This window comes from Salmo salar, chromosome ssa06, assembly GCF_905237065.1.
Source record: "Salmo salar chromosome ssa06, Ssal_v3.1, whole genome shotgun sequence".
Classification (NCBI taxonomy): Eukaryota; Metazoa; Chordata; class Actinopteri; order Salmoniformes; family Salmonidae; genus Salmo; species Salmo salar.
Genome location: NC_059447.1, coordinates 75,700,150 through 75,717,297, shown reverse-complemented (window position 1 = coordinate 75,717,297; position 17,148 = coordinate 75,700,150). Strand labels below are relative to the sequence as shown.

The window sequence follows — 17,148 nt, the reverse complement described above, 5'->3', positions numbered from 1 at the left end:
TGAGGCCTACAGTTTCTGTGAGCCGACGGCAGAGATTTCTGCCCCACTATGCATCTCCATAGGAGGTTTCTAACAGAACTTATCCAAGATACTATGTACAAAACACACACACATTCACTCACACACACACACAGAGTAGAACTCCAAACACCATGGACATATCTTGTAATCATTTGTTATTACATTGTTATTATTACAGCAGGCTGTAGGGGGCGCCAGGTAGCCTAACAGTTAAGAGTGTTGGGCCAGTAACTGAAAGGTCACTGGTTTGAATCCCTGAGCCGACTAGATGAAAAATCTGACAACGTGCCCTTGAGCAAGGCACTTAACCCTAATTTCTCCTGTAAGTCGCTCTGGATAAGAGCGTCTGCTAAATTACTTTAAACATTTGTGTTGTAAGAGAAAGGAGAAAGAAAAAGTAGTCGAAGCAGGTGATCACTGAAATGTTTATTAATGGCTGTCAACAGAGACAGAGATACACGCAGAAATCGAATAAGAGAATTCACTCATACTGTACATCCCACCCAAAGTCAGGGAGATTTCAATGAAAACGCATACATCCATATTTTACTGACATAAAGCTACAAAACAAACGAACCTGGATATGAGTGTCTGCTAAATTACTCAAATGTAAAACGTAAATGACATTAAGACAAAGAAACAGCAGAAAAAATAGAGGCTTCCAGTTGACAGAGACAGAAATATGTAAGAAATTACAGAGAACAAAGTGAAGAGGACTATGGTCACTGATGGTGCTAGGAAATTCAACAAAAACAATCAAATAAACTCACTATTCTCTTTTCTGGTCATACAAAAACCTCAAAGCCAAACTTCGTAACTATCAGTCCATCTCAAACATTACTAAAGACAACCTCCACTTCTACAGTAAATACCTCACATTGGTATACATTTTACAACATTTGGAAAACCGATTTCTCTTACAGGCCTACACTTGTAATAGCCCAAATATACGTTGCCCTTAACCACAGATCTAGGATCAGATTACCCAACCTCCAACCATAACCATTATGAGGATTAGAACAATATCTGACCCTAGACCTGTGTTTAGGAGCACCTTCTACATCCTCATAGCCTACTCTATTGCCTAGTAACAGATCTGGAAGTAATGGCTTGGTGATTTGAGGGGGCTTTTGTAATTGAACGTGTCCAGAGGAGAATACGTATTTTGATTGGTGCTTTTCTGCAGGGGGAGGGTGAAGGCAGGGGGTGTTTTGCGTGTCTTGGGCTTGGTCCGGTCGGAGGTCAGGGGGACTCCTTTGGTCTGAGGGGGGGTGCTGGTTCTGGTTGGTCTGGAGTTGGGGACCGTGGGGGCTGATTTGGCCACTTCAGAAGACCCAGTCCTTTTTGTTTGGGGGCTCAGATAGATCTGCATAGTCACTAAGTGAAGAGGTGAAATGAGGGGTTGAGGGTGAAAGTAGGGAATGAAGTGAGGTATGTTAGTGTGAGCAGATGGTGAGGGGTTGAAGTGTTGGGGTGTGAGGGAGCAGGTGGTGAGGGGTTGAAGTGTTGGGGTGTGAGGAGGTGGTGGGGGGTTGAGGTGGTGAAGTGTTGAGGTGGTGAGGGGTTGAAGTGTTGAAGTGTTGAGGTGCGAGGAGGTGGTGAGGGGTTGAAGTGTTGAGGTGTGAGGAGGTGGACAGGGGTTGTAGTGTTGGGGTGTGAGGAGGTGGTTGGGTTGAAGTGTTGGGGTGTGAGGAGGTGGACAGGGGTTGTAGTGTTGGGGTGTGAGGAGGTGGTCGGGTTGAAGTATTGGGGTGTGAGGAGGTTGTGAGGGGTGGAAGCATTGAGGTGGTGAGAGGTTGAAGTGTTGGGGTGCGAGGAGGTGGTGGGGGTTGAAGTGTTGAGGTGGTGAAGTGTTGAAGTGTTGAGGGGTTGAAGTGTTGAGGGGTTGAAGTGTTGAGGTGCGAGGAGGTGGTGAGGGGTTGAATTGAGGTGGTGAAGTGTTGAGGGGTTGAAGTGTTGAGGTGGTGAGGGGTTGAGGTGGTGAGGGATTGAAGTGTTGGGGTGCGAGGAGGTGGTGAGGGGTTGAAGTGTTGAGGTGGTGAAGTGGTGAAGGGTTGAGGTGTGAGGAGGTGGTGAGGGGTTGAAGTGTTGAGGTGGTGAGGGGTTGAAGTGTTGAGGTGGTGAGGTGGTGAAGTGTTGAGGTGGTGAGGGGTTGAAGTGTTGAGGTGGTGAGGGGTTGAAGTGTTGAGGTGGTGAGGGGTTGAAGTGTTGAGGTGGTGAGGGGTTGAGGTGTGAGGAGGTGGTGAGGGGTTGAGGTGGTGAGGGGTTGAAGTGTTGAGGTGGTGAGGGGTTGAAGTGTTGAGGTGGTGAAGGTTGAAGTGGTGAGGGGTTGAGGTGTGAGGAGGTGGTGAGGGGTTGAGGTGGTGAGGTGGTGAAGTGTTGAAGTGTGAGGAGGTGGTGAGGGGTTGAGGGGTGAAGTGTTGAAGTGGTGAGGGGTTGAAGTGTTGAGGTGATGAGGGGTTGAGGTGTGAGGAGGTGGTGAGGGGTTGAGGTGGTGAGGGGTTGAGGTGGTGAGGGGTTGAAGTGTTGAGGTGGTGAAGTGTTGAAGTAGTGAGGGGTTGAGGTGTGAGGAGGTGGTGAGGGGTTGAGGTGGTGAGGGGTTGAGGTGGTGAGGGGTTGAAGTGTTGAGGGGTTGAGGTGTGAGGAGGTGGTGAGGGGTTGAAGTGGTGAGGGGTTGAAGTGTTGAAGTGGTGAGGGGTTGAGGTGTGAGGAGGTGGTGAGGGGTTGAAGTGTTGAGGTGGTGAGGGGTTGAAGTGTTGAGGTGGTGAAGGTTGAAGTGGTGAGGGGTTGAGGTGGTGAGGGGTTGAAGTGTTGAGGTGGTGAGGGTTGAAGTGTTGAGGTGGTGAAGTGTTGAAGTAGTGAGGGGTTGAGGTGTGAGGAGGTGGTGAGGGGTTGAGGTGGTGAGGTGGTGTAGTGTTGAAGTGTGAGGAGGTGGTGAAGTGTTGAAGTGGTGAGGTGTTGAAGTGTTGAGGTGGTGAGGGGTTGAGGTGTGAGGAGGTGGTGAGGGGTTGAGGTGGTGAGGGGTTGAAGTGTTGAGGGGTTGAAGTGTTGAGGGGTTGAGGTGTGAGGAGGTGGTGAGGGATTGAAGTGGTGAGGGGTTGAAGTGTTGAAGTGGGAGGGAAAGGTGTGGATGTGTCGTGGAGAGGGAATGGGAAGGGAAGAGAAGTCATGATGATACATGGTGAGAAAATGAGAGACAAGGATAAAACAAGTGTTCAAATACAGTGCTTACTTGTACTTTAGAAACCAGAAGATGTATATGCCACAGATTAGATTTGAGCTTTTAGTAGATATTATTCCATAAACTTGACAAACTTGACAGACGTTGTCTCTTCTGAGATAGATAATGCATGGGATCAGTAACAGGCGGTGGAGAATACAGTCATAGTATGTAGAACTCAGTGGAGGCTGCTGAGGGAGGACGGCTTAAAGTAATGGCTGGAATGAAGTCAATGGAACGGTATCAACAACATGGAAACCAGTTGTTTGATACCATTTCATTGGCTCCATTCCAGCCATTACTAGGAGAGCTAGACTAAGACATATCCAGTTGAGGTTAAGAATGTTATTCCAGGAGGTTGGACTGAGGTCTACCTTTACAGTGTGTCACACGCCTCGACCCTGTAGACAACAAACACAGAACAGAGAGAGCAGGTCACTATGTGGGAGTTATAGTAGCCACTCTAACCATTTGTCAGTGGTGTAAATTACTTAAGTAAAAATACTTTCAAGTACTACTTAAGTCGTTTTTGGGGGTATCTGTACTTTACTATTTATATATTTTTGTCAACTTTTACTTCACTACATTCCTAAAGAAAATAATGTAGTTTTTCTCCATACATTTTCCCTGACACACAAAAGTACTCATTACATTTTCAATGCTTAGCAGGGCAGGAAAATGGTCCAATTCATGCACTTATCAAGAGAACATCCCTGGTCATTCGTAAATAAAAAAAAAGAAAATTGTGCTGTCTGGTTTTCTTAGTATAAGGAATTTGAAATAATTTTTACTTTTAATACTTAAGTATATATTAGCATACATTTAGTATATGTATACATTTACGTTTGATACTTAATTATATTTAAAACCAAATACTTTTACTCAAGTAATATTTTACTGGGTGACTTTCACTTTTACTTAGTAATTACTTAGTCATTTTCTATGAAGTTATCTTTACTTTTACTCAAGTATGTACTTTTTCCACCACTGGCATTTATCAATGGTATGTTACAGTAGGATCAATCTAACCAACAGCTTGTTTTCCATTTCATTAACCTTAAATAAAGGTTAAATCCCCCCAAAAAATCATTCAACCTGGCCATTACTCTACCCAAGACCTGTTGTCCATCTTAGTGCTGCTCCCTGCTAGTGGGAAGAGCACACTACAGTAGACATTAAATAATGATCTTACCTACACTGGCTGTAGGCTCCTTGGTTTTGCTGCAAGAAGAGAGTGAGAAAGGAGAAGTTAGGCCCCATCCCACAAGCATGGAAATTATTCTCAATCTCACGTCTATTCTCAATCTCCCGCTCGTCTATAACAAGGATGGACAACTCCAGTCCACGAGGGCCACAGTCCTGATGCTTTTAGTTTTTACACCAGGTTACCCAGACACAGATATAAACCAGTGTCTGATTGACGAACAAGGATGAAAACCAGCAGACCTTCAAGGACCAGAGTTGTGACTCCTGCTGTAGGGATGTATTTGAAACTACGTAAGAGCCTTATCGACTCAGTACAGAACAGTTCTAGCCACGGGAAGATGTTTGGGCATGGGGCTGCTGCTAATGCAGGACTTATAAAGGCCCAGTGCACTACTGTTGTGAGAAATCCCAACAAAAATGTCTTGTGATTTGTTTCAGGGCATGCTACAGCCCTCTCATCACCCTTACTTTCCGTGGCTATGTTCAGAACACATTTAAACACCCCTTCTCTTTTACTGACACTGACGTCTAGGTTCCTGTGCAGTATCTGCCTACTAACCTACCTATCGGCTTTCTTACTGCCGGGGGCCGCTGTAGAGCCTGAGGGGCCAGGTCGGGGGCCGGGCCGAGCTGTCTTAGAGGTACAGTCCTTCAAACTGCCTGCTGAACTCTTCACACCACTGAGGGAGAAAGGGGGAGGGGGGAGAAAAAAGAGAGAGGTGGGGGAGAGAGACGTTAGAGAGAGTGGAACAACAGCAAGTGTATGATTCATTTGTTGAAATGTATCTAGCTAGAGTTACTGTAGAGGTTTAGTAATCATACTGTACCTCTCTGTGTTTGCAGGTGACTGTTAGTGATTGTGTACTGTACCTCTTGGCTGATGCTCCTGGTAAGGGGCTGTAGTTCCGTGCGGTGGAGGTAGAGGGCATTGTAGAGCTTGTGGAGCTTTTCTTCAGAGAGGCAAGGTTGTTCATTGATGGTCTGGACGGCAGGGCCAGAGACACAGGCCTAGCTGCTGGTGCATAGGGGAAATGTGGGTGAGGAGGGTGTGTTTGTGTATGTAGCATTGCCTCAGAGCCATAGAAAACATACTATACACATTTCTGAGTACCTCCAAGACATAGGATACTGATGTACTAATGATTTTGTTACTTTAGACAGAAACAAAAGTAGGGTGGTTGGTTGTGAAGGATGGGTGGGTGTAATCAACGACTGTCTATCAATCCAAAGGTTGTGTGTTGGGGACAACTGTAGCATTTTAGCTTACCCTAATTCGAAACCAAACCCAATTCACTTAACCTTTCACGTAAATTCACCTAACCTTTGTCTTATTTTTTTTAATTAACCGTTATTTAACTAGGCCAGTCAGTTAAGAACAAATTCTTATTTTCAATGACGGCCTAGGAACAGTGGGTTAACTGCCTTGTTCAGGGGCAGAACGACAGATTTTTACCTTGTCAGCTCGGGGATTCGATCTAATTCTCCCCATAATTCTCCTTTGATGTTATGACGCAACAAGCAACTTGGTCTCAGAGAAAGACGCATAATACTATACATCCTCCAAGATCTATGTAAGTTACATCATCCAATTCGTGCTATTGTACGACTGGGTAAGAAGCATGATACTGTACTTCCTCTAATTCATATGATATTGTGTGACCCCTATTCCATTCATAATGTAACCTAACAATGTAACATACAGTATCATACTATTTATTTATTTATTTTTCCCCTTTATTTAACCAGGCTAGTTGAGAACAAGTTCTCATTTACAACTGCGACCTGGCCAAGATAAAGCAAAGCAGTGCGACACATACAACAGAGTTACACATGGGATAAACAAACATACAGTCAATAATACAGTAGAAAAAAATCTATATACAGTGTGTGCAAATGAGTTAGGATAAGGGAGGTAAGACAATAAATAGGCCATGGTGGCGAAGTAATTACAATATAGCAATTAAACACTGGAATGGTAGATGTGCAGAAGATGAATGTGCAAGTAGAGATACTGGGGTGCAAAGGAGAAAGATAAATAAATACAGTATGGGGATGAGGTAGTTGGATGGGTTATTGACAGATGGGCTATGTACAGGTGCAGTGATCTATGAGCTGCTCTGACAGCTGGTGCTTAAAGCTAGTGAGGGAGATATGAGTCTCCAGCTTCAGTGATTTTTGCAGTTCATTCCAGTCATTGGCAGCAGAGGACTGGAAGGAAAGGCAGCCAAAGGAAGAATTGGCTTTGGGGGTGACCAGTGAGATATACCTGCTGGAGCGCGTGCTACGGGTGGGTGCTGCTATGGTGACCAGTGAGCTGAGATAAGGCGGGGCTTTACCTAGCAGAGACTTGTAGATGACCTGGAGCCAGTGGGTTTGGCGACGAGTATTAAGCGAGGGCCAGCCAACGAGAGCATACAGGTCGCAGTGGTGGGTAGTGTATGAGGCTTTGGTGACGAAACGGATGGCACTGTGATAGACTGCATCCAGTTTGTTGAGTAGAGTGTTGGAGGCTATTTTGTAAATGACATCGCCGAAGTCGAGGATCGGTAGGATGGTCAGTTTAAAGAGGGTATGTTTGGCAGCATGAGTGAAGGATGCTTTGTTGGCTAAATAGAAAGCCGATTCTAGGTTTAATTTTGGATTGGAGATGCTTAATGTGAGTCTGGAAGGAGAGTTTACAGTCTAACCAGACACCTAGGTATTTGTAGTTGTCCACATAGTCTAAGTCAGAACCGTCCAGAGTAGTGATACTGGACGGGCAGGCAGGTGCGGGCAGCGATCGGTTGAAGAGCATGCATTTAGTTTTACTTGCATTTAAGAGCAGTTGGAGGCCACGGAAGGAGAGTTGTATGGCATTGAAGCTCGTCTGGAGGTTAGTTAACACAGTGTCCAAAGAAGGGCCAGAAGTATACAGAATGGTGTACAGAGAAGAGAGTCTGCCCGAGATTTGAACCCTGTGGCACCCCCATTGAGACTATATGGAGTGTCACAGAGTTACGTACAGAATAATACGAAGATTCTCTGGTCTGATGAAACCAAGATTGAACTCTTTGGCCTGAATGCCAAGCGTCACATCTGGAGGAAAACTGGCACCATCCCTACGGTGAAGCATAGTGGTGGCAGCATCATGCTGTGGGGATGTTTTTCAGTGGCAGGGACTGGGAGACTAGTCAGGATCGAGGGAAAGATGAACTGAGCAAAGTACAGAGAGATCCTTGATGAAAACCTGCTCTAGAGCTCTCAGGACCTCAGACTGGGGCGAAGGACAACAACCCTAAGCACACAGCCAAAACAACACAGGAGTGGCTTCGGGACAAGTCTCTGAATGTCCTTGAGTGGCCCAGCCAGAGCCCGGACTTGAACCCGATCAATCATCTCTGGAGAGACCTGAAAATAGCTGTGCAGAGACGCTCCTCATCTAACCTGACAGAGCTTGAGAGGATCTGCAGAGAAGAATGGGAGAAACTCCCCAAATACAGGCTTGTCAAGCTTGTAGTGTCATACCCAAGAAGACTCAAGGCTGTAATCGCTGCGAAAGGTGGTTCAACAAAGTACTGAGTAAAGGGTCTGAATACTTATGTAAATGTGATATGTTTTTTATTTTAAATAAATGAGCAAAAATGTCTAAAAACCAGTTTTTGCTTTGTCATAATGGGGTATTGTGTGTAGATTGTTGAGGAAAAAAACAATTTGATGCATTTTAGAATAAGGCTGTAGCCTAACAAAATGTGGAAAAAGTCAAGGGGTCTGAATAATTTCCGAAGGCACTGTATATACTGAACAAAAATATAAACGCAACATGTAAAGTGTTGGTCCCATGTTTCATGAGCTGAAAAAAAAATGCCACAAAAAGCTTATTTCCCCAAATTTGGTGCAGAAATTTGGTTACATCCCTGTTAGTGAGCATTTCTCCTTTGCCAAGATAATCCATCCACCTAACAGGTGTGGCATATCAAGAAGCTGATTAAACAGCATGATCATTACACAGGTGCACCTTGTGCTGTGGACAATAAAAGGCCACTCTAAAATGTGCAGTTTTGTCACACAACACAATGCCACAGATGTCTCAAGTTGAGGGAGCGTGCAACTGGCTTGCTGACTGCAGGAAGGTCCACCAGAGCTGTTGCCAGATAATTTTATGTTAATTTCTCTACTATAAGCCACCTCCAACGTTGTTTTAAAGAATTTGGCAGTATGCTCAACCATGTAGCATTTACAAAAATATAAACAAAACATTCAACAATTCAAACAATTTTACCGAGTTACAGTTCATATAAGGAAATCAGTCAATTGAAATAAATTCATTAGGCCCTAGTCTATGGATTTGACATGACCGGGCAGGGGCCATCCATTGGGGAGCAAGGCCCAACCAATCAGAATTTGTTTTTCCCCACAATATGGCTTTATTACAGACAGAAATACTCCTCAGTTTCATCAGCTGTCTGGGTGGCTGGTCTCAGACGATTGTAAATAAGAATAGAATATCTTTCTAAACACTTCTACATTAATGTGGATGCTAACATGATTATGGCTAATCATGAATTAATCATAAATAATGATAAGTGAGAAAGTTACAGAGCGTCAAAGATCATACTCCCAAGACATGCTAACCTCCTCTGTTATTGGTAATGGTGAAATGTTAGCATGTCTTGGGGGTATGATCTTTGACCCTCTAACTTTCTCACTCATCCTTATTCCCGATTCATTAAGGATGACCTGTAATCATGGTAGCATCTACATTAATTTAGATGTCTTCAGAAACATATTCTATTCTTATTTATAGTAAAAGTGACTCCAAAATGACACAATACATGATTTACTAATTGGGCACAAAATAATCTGAAACACAACCAAAACAAACTGCAAATACATTCAACAAGTTTGTAGAGTCACAAGCATGATGTAGTCATTGCTTGCTAGGAATATGGGACCAAATAGAAAACGTTTGACTACTTTATTCATAAAGAATCCTTAGGGGTGTCAATCATTTTGACTCCTACCATTTTGAGAAGAAAAAAAAGGATTACTAGTTAAACATAATCTCTTTCTCTGAGCAATTGTATTAGTATAAAATAATATAATTTCCCAAATTCTTTTTGCATACAATATAGCTCATTATTTGAATTGTTTATTTTATACAGTCATTATTGCTCATCTTTATCAAGGATGTCAATCATTTCGGACCCCACTATGTGTGTGTACCTTTCTCAGCAGGTCCTTTCTTGGCGTTGGTGGCCTGGTGTTCCTCTGAGATGTTGAGTCTCTTGAGGATGTCTGCCAGGGCCATCTTCAGAAGCTGGATCTCATCATCCTGCATCTGCATCCGCTGCTCCAGGTATGTCAGGCGGTCTGCTACATCTATCCCGCTCGCTGCAGAGCTGCGGTCATCTGGGGAGCACAACCACACACAGAGTTAGCCCACTGAGCTAAAGCCACTGCTTCAGGTACGTCAGATGGTCCACTATATCCATCCCGCATGCCACCAAGCTACGGTAACATAGACAGCTAAAGCCATTTGTACCCAACCAGCGCCACTAACACTGTCTTAGCCCAGTGAGCTAAAGCCACTGCCCATTGGGCAATTCAAGACCATGTTAGCACACACACACACACACACAGAGTTACTGATGCTTCCAGGTGATTGATATAGACTCATCAAACAGACTCTGAATAGAGTCACAGATTCATTAAAATAGACTGAACAGAGTCACAGACTCATACAGACTGAATATTCACACAGATTCATCAAACAGACTTACCAGTCCCAGACTCAAACAGAATTTTTCACATATCACAGACACCTTACACAGTAACATAAATACTGTAGACATAAAAGCTGAAACAAACAAAAGCACGTGCACTATAATTCACACATAACAAACACCACACACACATGCCACAGACACACATCATTCGGATAAAAACCAAGAGACAATATTCTATAAATTACATCAATAGGAAGAACACTCCTAATAAATTGCATAATTTTGTATATATATACTGTTCAAAAAAATAAAGGGAACACTTAAACAACACATCCTAGATCTGAATGAAAGAAATAATCTTATTAAATACTTTTTTCTTTACATAGTTGAATGTGCTGACAACAAAATCACACAAAAATAATCAATGGAAATCCAATTTATCAACCCATGGAGGTCTGGATTTGGAGTCACACTCAAAATTAAAGTGGAAAACCACACTACAGGCTGATCCAACTTTGATGTAATGTCCTTAAAACAAGTCAAAATGAGGCTCAGTAGTGTGTGTGGCCTCCACGTGCCTGTATGACCTCCCTACAACGCCTGGGCATGCTCCTGATGAGGTGGAGGATGGTCTCCTGAGGGATCTCCTCCCAGACCTGGACTAAAGCATCCGCCAACTCCTGGACAGTCTGTGGTGCAACGCGGCGTTGGTGGATGGATCGAGACATGATGTCCCAGATGTGCTCAATTGGATTCAGGTCTGGGGAACGGGCGGGCCAGTCCATAGCATCAATGCCTTCCTCTTGCAGGAACTGCTGACACACTCCAACCACATGAGGTCTAGCATTGTCTTGCATTAGGAGAAACCCAGGGCCAACCACACCAGCATATGGTCTAACAAGGGGTCTGAGGATCTCATCTCGGTACCTAATGGCAGTCAGGCTACCTCTGGCGAGCACATGGAGGGCTGTGCGGCCCCCCAAAGAAATGCCACCCCACACCATGACTGACCCACCGCCAAACCGGTCATGCTGGAGGATGTTGCAGGCAGCAGAACGTTCTCCACGGCGTCTCCAGACTCTGTCACGTCTGTCACGTGCTCAGTGTGAACCTGCTTTCATCTGTGAAGAGCACAGGGCGCCAGTGGCGAATTTGCCAATCTTGGTGTTCTCTGGCAAATGCCAAGCGTCCTGCACGGTGTTGGGCTGTAAGCACAACCCCCACCTGTGGACGTCGGGCCCTCATACCACCCTCATGGAGTCTGTTTCTGACCGTTTGAGCAGACACATGCACATTTGTGGCCTGCTGGAGGTCATTTTGCAGGGCTCTGGCAGTGTTCCTCCTGCTCCTCCTTGCACAAAGGCGGAGGTAGCGGTCCTGCTGCTGGGTTGTTGCCCTCCTATGGCCTCCTCCACGTCTCCTGATGTACTGGCCTGTCTCCTGGTAGCGCCTCCATGCTCTGGACACTACGCTGACAGACACAGCAAACCTTCTTGCCACAGCTCGCATTGATGTGCCATCCTGGATGAGCTGCACTACCTGAGCCACTTGTGTGGGTTGTAGACTCCGTCTCATGCTACCACTAGAGTGAAAGCACCGCCAGCATTCAAAAGTGACCAAAACATCAGCCAGGAAGCATAGGAACTGAGAAGTTGTCTGTGGTCCCCACCTGCCGAACCACTCCTTTATTGGGGGTGTCTTGCTAATTACCTATAATTTCCACCTGTTGTCTATTCCATTTGCACAACAGCATGTGAAATTTATTGTCAATCAGTGTTGCTTCCTAAGTGGACAGTTTGATTTCACAGAAGTGTGATTGACTTGGGGTTACATTGTGTTGTTTAAGTGTTCCCTTTATTTTTTTGAGCAGTATATATATATATATATATAAAATGTTTACTAAACCATATGAAAGTACGACCACAGAGATCAAATTAAATACATCTGCTACTACAAAGACCAAGACAATAGGTGCCATCTGTGTCCTATTAGTAGACTGTAATCCCTATGAGAGTGATGCTAGGAAGTGACTGGTGGAATGGTAAACAAAAAGAACAGAAGCTGTTGTATACCTTTGGAAACCCTGTGCAGTGAGGAGTTGTCATAAAGATTCCTCATACTGGGTAACCCTTCCTCCACTCCAGAACTCCTCCTATCTTCCACTGTCTGACAGACAATATCTTCCTCCATCCTAGTGATTGCCAGCTCTCTCTCTCTCTTTGTGTTCCACTGGCTGGTGTTCTCATCTCCACTGTTCCATCCTCTGTTCCAGTTGTGTCACACAGTAGAACGCGCACGGAGCTCTTCTCCCTTCCTCTCCGCTCTAACCAGCCTCACACCAAGATCACAATATGTATATCACAACAACTGTTCTCTCCTCTCTTCCTGTCCTGTTTTCCTCTGTAACAGCATCAAATCCAGGTCACAAAGACTGAGTCCATGGTGAGATTATGAAACATTATTAAGGGTTTTTTCTCTCGGTCTCTCCTTTATCACGCTCCCTCTCTCTCTGGGTGGTGTCTGCCGTTGTGTGGCATGGTGATGTTTACAACATTGCTTCAAGCCTTGATCTGAGATAGCGTGTGCATGTGTGTGTGTGTAGGGGTGTGTGCATGTGTGTGTGTGTGTAGGGGTGTGTGCGTGTGTGTGTGTGTGTGTGTGTGTGTGTGTTTATACAATAGCACAATGATAATCCCTCAGACTGAGCCTCTTTGGCACGAGCAACCCCACCCCCACCCTGATTAACCTTCTGTCAGACTGACAGACAGAAAGAGGAAGAGATAGAGGGAGAGGTGGACAGAAAGATAGAGAGCTGATAAAGAGGGAAATAGAAAGGGAGGGAGAGAGAAGTGGACAGAAAGAGAGAGAGAGAGATAGAAAGGAAGAGAGGAAGAGGCGGACAGAAAGAGAGAGAGGAGAGGAAGAGAGAGGGAGAGGGGGACAGAAAGAGAGAGAGAAAATAATACAGATGGAGAGAGAAAGATGACAGAGAGAGAGAGTTAGACACAAATAGAGATGTAAAGTAAGAACACACAGAGAGAGAGAGACAGGTTGCATGGCCTTGTATTGTTCTCCTGTAAGAAGCTTGTCCAGCTCATTGATCATCCGCTCTTCAGTCTTTTATTTACAATAGTACAGGCCACTCTGACTGATGGAGGCTGAACGTGACACACAACACATGCTAATACACCAGCAGTGACTGACAAACCATGCCAAGTGTCAACACATCTCATTTATTTAGGAGAGTGAATATGTGAGGATATACCATAGCACTTAGCGAATACAGGTTATTTTAGGCATAGTCAAGCCATATATGCAGATAAGCGTAGTCTTCTATATTTGGCATTGTGACCCGGTGTACTCTCTGACTTAGTGTTTCTCTTCCTGTTTTTGGCTGTGACATCAGGCCTGTGCCACCTCCAGAAACCTAATGTGGGATTGGGATTAGAATAGCCTGTAATCCCAGCCCTGGAAAAGGGAATTAGTAGCACCCAGCTCAAATCTCTATTGCTGCACTAACTCAGCTATACAAACCCAGCCTTCACACACATACGCACAGCCTACACACACACCCTACACACACAGCCTTCACACACACACACACTTCACACACACACACAGCCTTCACACACACACACACACACACACACACACACACACACACACACACACACACACACACACACACGCTCAAGCTAACAGGAATATGTAATAGAATCCCACTACACAACATAGAAACAACCCTAAAACAAACATTTACAAAACCATAGGCCTATAGCGATGATGTTGATGTAGAGGGCAGTCATTTGGTATTCTCCTTTCCAAGATGGTGTGCTTTGAGAATGGCAGAATGAACATGTCTATTCATATCCCAAATTCACCACCCTCTTTGCATACCCACACAAACCCTCTGACAGACACCAATACCCCCCCATCACACAATCAGGCCCCAAATTACTAGAAGTAAAGTAAAACTTTGTAGTGATAGGAATTGCCCCCCCCCAAATAATGTATGTTCAGAGGAATCTTCGTTACTTTACCTATATGAATTGTACCCCACCCCGCCATCCCCCACACATACAGTACCGGTCATGAAGTCTGTGTCTGGAGCCAGCAGGGAGTCATGGTGGTAGGTCTCCCGAAGAGAGGGCCTCCTCAGTCCCGTCTCCTCCATCCCCAACCCCTGGTCCACCAACTCCTCCATGGGACTGTCCTCCATCGACGTCCCAGACGCCATGCCTACCCACCTCTGTGTGTGCGAGTGTGTGAGGGTGTGATCCTACAAAAGGGTTGCATACACTCCTCCTCTTCCACTGAGCTCAGTCAATCACCTTCCCTTATCCGCTTCCCTCCCTCCCTCCCTCTTTCATCCCTGGTTCCAGAGCCAGAGGAGTGTAGATGGAGCCTAGAGGGAGATGGGTGGGAAGATGATGTCATTAAGGAGAGATTAAAATGCCCTGGTAAGCCATCTCAAGCCCTCAGCCAAGAACGACAGCATAGTGGAGTGATGGAAGAAGAGGGGGAGGAAGGTAGAGGAGTGGAGTGCAGGAAGGGAGAGAGGGGAGAGAGGTGAGAGGGCACTTGGTCTCAAACAGGTTAACTTCAGCTTCCACCAGAGATGCGGGCAGGGGTTGCTATGACTACCTGGGTTTGTGTAACAACGCTCTCAGAGCCAAAGTGAGAATAGTTAAACACACAATTCATATTCCTCAACAAAGATGTATTGGTCTTGTACTGATACCGAACTGCTGATGTTTTCAAAAGATGTATCCATCCACCCACACTAAAGCAAAGTGCTTGCATCAGACTGCCAGCTGGTCAGGCTGCTGCATCGTAGGCCTAGTAGAGCTGATGAGCTACAGAAGATTAGGAGGGAAACTTTAATTCATTAATTAAAGGCATCACAGGGACAATAAGCTGACCATGTTAACTATAATTATGGGGAAGGCAGCTCCGGATAAAAGTTACCCACTGATCTACGATCAGCTCTAACCCTCCCCAATCCTATCCTTAATCATCAGGGTGGAAACACTCAAACATACCTTATCAGTGTCTAGGGGTAAGTATATCCTACTGTGCAGTAAAGGAAGAGTTGAACAACAGATGAAAGGGCATTAGGGCACAGCAAGGGCCTCACCAATAAGACCTAGAGTAAGCTTCTTCCTTTGTCTATTTTGCACTTTACTAGATTGGTATTCCAGCAGATGGTCTGCCATCCCAGTGTGCTGCACTGCACAGTATCAGTGTTTGTCCTGCCCACTGCTGATGTAGCGTAGTTAGTTCCAGATAGTATTGCACACACACACGTAGTGGCATCACCTTCCTTCCATAAGACCTGTGATACCGCCGGTACCGGTCACCCTCATAACTGCGTAACTGTCCCCCATAGAAGCCACCCAGCCTTTCCTTTTCTAATAGCAGGCCTACAGTACTGTTGGGAGTGGATTGTGGGTGCTGGAGGCCTACAGTACTGATGGGAGTGGATTGTGGGTGCTGGAGGCCTACAGTACTGATGGGAGTGGATTGTGGGTGCTCGCGGCCTACAGTACTGATGGGAGTGGATTGTGGGTGCTCGCAGCTTGCAGTAGTGATGGGAGTGGATTGTGGGTGCTCGCAGCTTGCAGTAGTGATGGGAGTGGATTGTGGGTGCTTGCAGCCTGCAGTACTGATGGGAGTGGATTGTGGGTGCTCGCGGCCCTACAGTACTGATGGGAGTGTATTGTTGGTGCTGGAGGCCTACAGTAGTGATGGGAGTGTATTGTGGGTGCTGGAGGCCTACAGAACTGATGGGAGTGGATTGTGGGTGCTGGAGGCCTACAGTACTGTTGGGAGTGGATTGTGGGTGCTGGAGGCCTACAGTACTGATGGGAGTGGATTGTGGGTGCTGGAGGCCTACAGTACTGATGGGAGTGGATTGTGGGTGCTGGAGGCCTACAGTACTGTTGGGAGTGGATTGTGGGTGCTCGAGGCCTACAGTACTGATGGGAGTGGATTGTGGGTGCTGGAGGCCTACAGTACTGATGGGAGTGGATTGTGGGTGCTCGAGGCCTACAGTACTGATGGGAGTGGATTGTGGGTGCTGGAGGCCTACAGTACTGATGGGAGTGGATTGTGGGTGCTCGCGGCCTACAGTACTGATGGGAGTGAGGATTGCTGGTGTCTTATGCCAAGACTGATGGCTTGATGGGAATGGGTTTAAAGGTTTCAATAAAGGTTTATGAGCTGGGTGCTACTCAGAAACAGACTGGCCATAGGGCAGTTCAGGCAAATGCCCACTGGGCTGGTCCACCTTGAGGCCAGTGGGCTGAGCTCATGGGAGAAAAACATTTTGGTTGAAAAGAAAAAGGCGTGTGCCCATGGGCCTGTTAAGAAATATTATAATGATTTTGGAGCAGAACGATCATAATTTAGATAACTGGTTGCTGTCCCATTTCATAAACACTGGCCCAGAAAAAAAAAATGGGCCAATGTTTCAGAAATGCCCGGGCCGATTTCTGGCCTGCTGGCGCTGTTGAGTTGTCAGATCCTCCACTGTAGTGTTCAGTGATCCCGCTCTGTACTGTCTGTGTGTCTAAGTCCGTGGGATGGACATCAGTAGCTATGCTGTGCTAGTGTCTGGCCACATAGAGCACTGCGCATTCCTAATGCCCTGAGCCGGATTAAGCATTGTACAAAGATGGGCCGAGGGAAATATGTCTCTGAAGAGGAGGCCAAAGTCTGTGTCCTGAACCTGTAGTATATCTACTGACACCTTGTGGTCGTTGGTTGCAACTTACATACCAGTATACCTTCGAAAGCCACGATGACACACACACACACACACACACACACACACACACACACACACACACGGCCATCTGATTGTTAGTTTTGCATTCAACTTTCAAAGCAACATATGGCAGAATCACAATAAAGAACACGCGAAAGATTTTTTCACAAAGGACTTAAACTTTATAAATAGTCTTTCAATGGAACATTAAATCAGCAGGGATTCTA

At 45.6% G+C, this 17,148-nt stretch overlaps 1 protein-coding gene across 4 annotated transcripts; it reads right to left on the bottom strand.

The window, feature by feature from the left end:
- Positions 1-428: 428 nt before the first annotated feature.
- On the bottom strand, positions 429-14,451 carry LOC106608073 (echinoderm microtubule-associated protein-like 1). Of its 4 annotated transcripts, none has more exons than XM_014205753.2 (7): positions 14,239-14,451; positions 9,650-9,835; positions 5,318-5,462; positions 5,011-5,127; positions 4,434-4,462; positions 3,616-3,642; positions 429-1,398 (listed from the first exon to the last, which is right to left on the bottom strand). In XM_014205753.2, exons 1-7 carry the CDS (start codon positions 14,387-14,389, stop codon positions 1,106-1,108), a joined length of 948 nt encoding a protein of 315 aa, XP_014061228.1. In that variant the 5' UTR covers positions 14,390-14,451; the 3' UTR covers positions 429-1,105. The 4 variants fall into 4 exon arrangements, with proteins under 4 accessions (XP_014061228.1, XP_014061229.1, XP_014061230.1 ...); XM_014205754.2 differs by having other exon boundaries at positions 5,318-5,459; positions 14,239-14,446; XM_014205755.2 differs by lacking the exon at positions 14,239-14,451 and adding an exon at positions 12,225-12,675.
- Between the last annotated feature and the right edge of the window lie 2,697 nt (positions 14,452-17,148).